Below are 4,637 nucleotides of genomic sequence, written 5' to 3'. Positions count from 1 at the left end.
ATATATATATATATATATATATATATATATATATATATATATACATAGTAGAATGAGAAATAGAAAGTCCTTGGTACAGTATTATATATTTTAATGAATAGAAATGATTTTTCTGATCATTTTTCCATTTTTATAATTAGATATTTTAAAGTTTTATAAGCATCTAATTGTTAAAGCTGGAAAATTATCAGATAAGCCGTTTCTATTCATTTTTTCAAATATATATATATATATATATATATGTTCATATACATTGACTTCATATAGAAGTATGTTGTTGTTGAATGCAATTTGTTGAGAAAATAAAGTGTTAAGTAGGTCGAAAGTAAATGAGATGGTATATTGACCAACTACAGGCAGTAAGTAACAAAATTCTTACATTCTCTCAATTTCCTGTAATTCAGACTGCCTCCTTAGTTCCAGCAGACAAAATGGAAAAGGTGTTACCTTGGAGGATGGTGAGGAAGATGTGTGTGTGTATGTATCTGTCTGTCTGTAAGTACTGACCAAATCGATATAATTTTGTCCAGTCAAGCCTTCCATACATTGATTATATATATATATATAAAGAGTGAATTTTGTCCAGTTCCAACCATCCATACATTGTGTGTATAAAGAGTGAATTTTGTGTGTATATTTAGAGTTGAACTGTTGGTGTAACCATGCTGTCACAATGATCTGATGAGCTAGCTTTTTTTATTTGCATTAATTTGTGAATATACAAATTTAATGAATAATGCTGAGGTTTTCCTTCCCCTCAATGGGTCCCACACCCCAGGCTAACGAGCTCTATCTGCTCAACTGACTTACTAATCAACCCATAGCTGGGACCCTGAAAGGTATTACTCCAGAGCAGATTAGACCTGGGAACAATAGTGGCTGAGACATGGTTCTACACTCCTTGAAATCCTGGAACTCCTGAACCAAGTATGGTTTAAAGTCATACCCAGGACATGGAATATGGGGAGACAATATTAATAATTGGAATATGAAGAGACAATATTAGTGTGTATCTGTCTGTCTATCTGTCTATTTATCTGTCTATCTATCTAGCTACTTATCCATCCATCCATCCATCCATATACATTCATAGAGATATTACAGTACTATCATATATTCTACAATACTCTAATTCATCAATGTTCTTGTATTACAGATATATCACGTTAATGAAATCAACTCCGGATCCTTAGACAAAGGAGAGTTATGTCCAGACAAGGTAAGACTGGATCATATTCCTTAGTATCAGTATGCACACAAGCACACACCACACACACACACACAAATACATACACATACATACATGCACACACACATGCCATCATCATTTTAATTTCTGCTGTCCATGTTGCCATGGGTTAGATTGTTAGTCAGGAGCTAACAGAGTGGTGGACCATGTCTTGCGCATAATATCTCTGCAGGAGCAAAATGTGGTTCTCTGACCCATTGGATCCTGTTTAACCATCCAAGCTATATATGTCAATATATAGCTTGTATGGTTGTGTGTGTGTGTGTATCATCATCATCATCATCATCATCATCATCCTTTAATGTCTGTTTTACCATACTGGTTGGTTGGTTTGTCCAGAACTGGCAAACCAGAGATCTGCACCAGGCTCCAGTCTGATCTGGTTTGGCCACTATGGCTGGATGCCCTTCCTAATGTCAACCACTTTACAGTGTGTGCTAGGTGCTTTTAACATGGCACTTGCATATATATTGTACGTGTGTGTGTGGATGTATATATATTATGTATATATATATATGCATGTGTGTGTATGTATGTCATCATATATGCATGTATGTGTCTGTGTCTGTGTGTGTACACACTGACACAAGCATGGGCACATGCATGGTTGTATAAATAAGAAGTTTACTTTCCACCCACTTTCTTTCTCGGGGTCAGTCTTACTGCGAGGCACATTGGGCAAATGTCTTCTGCTCCATCATAAGTCCACCTAAAGCCTTGAGTGGATTTGGTACATGGAAATTGAAAGGGTCATGTTTTATTTTTGTGTGTGTATACATGCATGCACACATAATCATACATATTATCTCCATAAATATTATATACATACACATTATGTATATATATATATGTATGTGCGTTTGTGGGAATTACTTCATATTTCCTTCATCTGTATGTATGCTCACTGGTTGTAAACGAAGGCTTCACTGATTTTGTCATTTACTTGCAGTTTGCTGCGAAAGCATGTCCAGGCTTCTTGACACATTAAGTGATATTTGTTAACAAAAGGCTCATTCATAAGGTGTCATTTGTTCTCAGTAATCCAAGCAAACATGTCCAGGCTATTGTTGTTCAGTAGATTGAGAGATTATTATCTCATTTGAAAACAGGCAGGGTTTGGTGTCAAGAAAGGACATCTGGCCAGAGAAAACTTTGTCCTAATGAACTCGCACCTGACACATGCAAGTATAGAAAAGCAGATGTTAAAACAATAATCACAATGTATTAAATTTATACTGGTCTGAAATAAGATTGTGGAGTATTTACATCTTTCTTAAAGCCATTTCTAACATAAATGAAGGAATCCAAATAGGAATCCAAATCAGATTATATGCTTGCTTCAACAGGAGCTTACCTCATCATCACACTCACACCACAATCTAAATTATAATTTGATCATATTTTTCTGTATGTTAACGTTGTGAGCTGGCAGAATCATTAGCATGCTAGACAAAATGCTTAGTGGCATTTCATCTGTCTTTATGTTCTAAGTTCAAATGCCACCGAGGTCGGTGCGCAAATGGTGCTTTTCATGTCACCAGCATGGGAGCCAATCCGAGGCCCTGGCAACGCTCATGCTCGGATGTGATTTTAACTTTCCACTGGCGCGAGTGCCAATCAGGTGGTACTGTCATCGGCCAAGTCAGTGATTTTGGTTTGTTTACACTTGCCTCAATAGGTCTTCGAAAGCAAGGTTTATTGTCCAATGAATGAGGGGTATTCATAAAATGCATATACATAAACTAATACATATTGACACATATGAATATTTAAAAAAAATATTCATAAAATATAGATATATATATGAATATACATAAAAAAACATGTAAATAAAACCTATGTGGGATATGTATGGAAGGAAGTGCAAGAAAAAGAGGGCTGATAAAAAGTGGAATGAAAGAAATTTTTCTTGTTCTGAGTGGTTAAGCGTTTTGATTAAAAGAGCCATACAGTTTGAAGAGGTTCACTTTCAACGGCCGTTTCTGGAGCTCATGTCCTTGTAGAAAAATTAATAAATCTTACAAACCATGGAAAGATATCGTCATAAAATTACGTTCTTGATACTTTTCGGTTTTAGTTACATATATTTTTATGTATATTTGTATGTATATTTATATTTTATGAATATTTTTTTTAAATATTCATATGTGTCGCTATGTATTAGTATATGTATGAATCATCTGATTAAACAAAAAAATATTGTCAATTTGTTTCAGTGTTGCCATTAAATGTTTGCTAAAAAGCAATTGTTTGAAAACATGTTGATACAGAAATATTTTTCTATTTATAAAACTGGGTTTCTCTTGAAATAATGTCTCATTAAAATTGCTTGTCAGTCCATTGTAGCAAAAATTATACAGCATGTACATAAATTACCTTTATAATTTGAAAAATTGAGGAAAAAAGGGCAAAAAAAAAAAAGGATAACTTAGCAGAGTTTATTGGAAAACATAGGTGCAGGCGTGGCTGTATGGTAAGAAGCTTGCTTTCCAACCACTTGGTTCCATGTTCAGTCCCACTGCAGGGTGCCTTGGGCAAGTGTCTTCTACTATAGACTTGGGCTGATCAAAGCCTTGTCAGTGGATTTGGTAGATGGAAGCCCGTCATATATATGTGTGTGTGTGTGTCTTTTTGTCTGTGTATGTCTCCCACCACCACTGGACAACTGGTGTTGGTGTATTTACTTCCCCATAACTTAGCAGTTCAGCCAAAGAGACCAATAGAATAAGTACTGGGCTTAAAAAAAAAACACTAAGTACTGGAGTCAATAAGTTGGACTAAAAATTCTTCAAGGTGGTGCCCCAGCATGAGGCATATCACAATGTTATAGTGGTCCTTCCAGAACTCTCCATCACTTCAAAGCAGTGGCAGAACAGGTGCTTAGTGAAGAGCTTCTTGAAATTAGAAATTACCTGCTGCAGGATAGGGATGGTGTTGGGTGGAAGGTAGAGAACCTTTATAAACTTGAACTCTTTGAGGATGTCATCTTCAAGGTTAGGTGGGTGAGCAGGTGCATTGTCCAGGACGAGAAAGGCTTGCAGGGATAGGTTATTTTCCTGGAGATATTTCTTAACATCAAGACCAAAGACAAAATTCACCCACTCTACTAAGAACTGCCTGGTGACCCACACTCTTGGGTTTGCCCCCCCCCCCCACTTAACCTGCAGTTTTTCTTTCAGAATCTTATGTGACTTAAAGGCTCTGGGGTTTTCCAAATGATAAATGAGCAGTGGCTTAACCTTGTCACTCACATTGGCGCACAGTGCAAGGTTTAGCCTATCCTTCATGGGTTCGTGGCCTGGCATCCTCTTCTCTGCCATTATATAAGTCCCCCTTAGCATCTTCTTCCAAAAAAATTCTGTCTCATCACAGTTGAAGACTTACTGGG

The 4,637-nt window shown here is 36.4% G+C and overlaps 1 protein-coding gene across 2 annotated transcripts in view; it reads left to right on the top strand.

Moving 5' to 3' along the window:
• The window catches only part of LOC106872555 (tRNA:m(4)X modification enzyme TRM13 homolog), a 51,195-nt gene that overhangs the window by 25,255 nt on the left and 21,303 nt on the right, over positions 1-4,637 (top strand). For both annotated transcript variants that reach the window (XR_008264890.1, XM_014919582.2), the window contains exon 4: positions 1,157-1,219. Coding sequence is in view for 1 of the 2 variants with exons in the window: in XM_014919582.2 (XP_014775068.1) it covers positions 1,157-1,219 (63 nt within the window). In the remaining variant the exon portion in view is untranslated. The remainder of the gene's footprint in view (positions 1-1,156; positions 1,220-4,637) is intronic.

Source organism: Octopus bimaculoides, chromosome 9, assembly GCF_001194135.2.
Source record: "Octopus bimaculoides isolate UCB-OBI-ISO-001 chromosome 9, ASM119413v2, whole genome shotgun sequence".
In the NCBI taxonomy this organism is placed as follows: Eukaryota; Metazoa; Mollusca; class Cephalopoda; order Octopoda; family Octopodidae; genus Octopus; species Octopus bimaculoides.
This window is presented reverse-complemented; position numbering and strand designations above follow the sequence as displayed.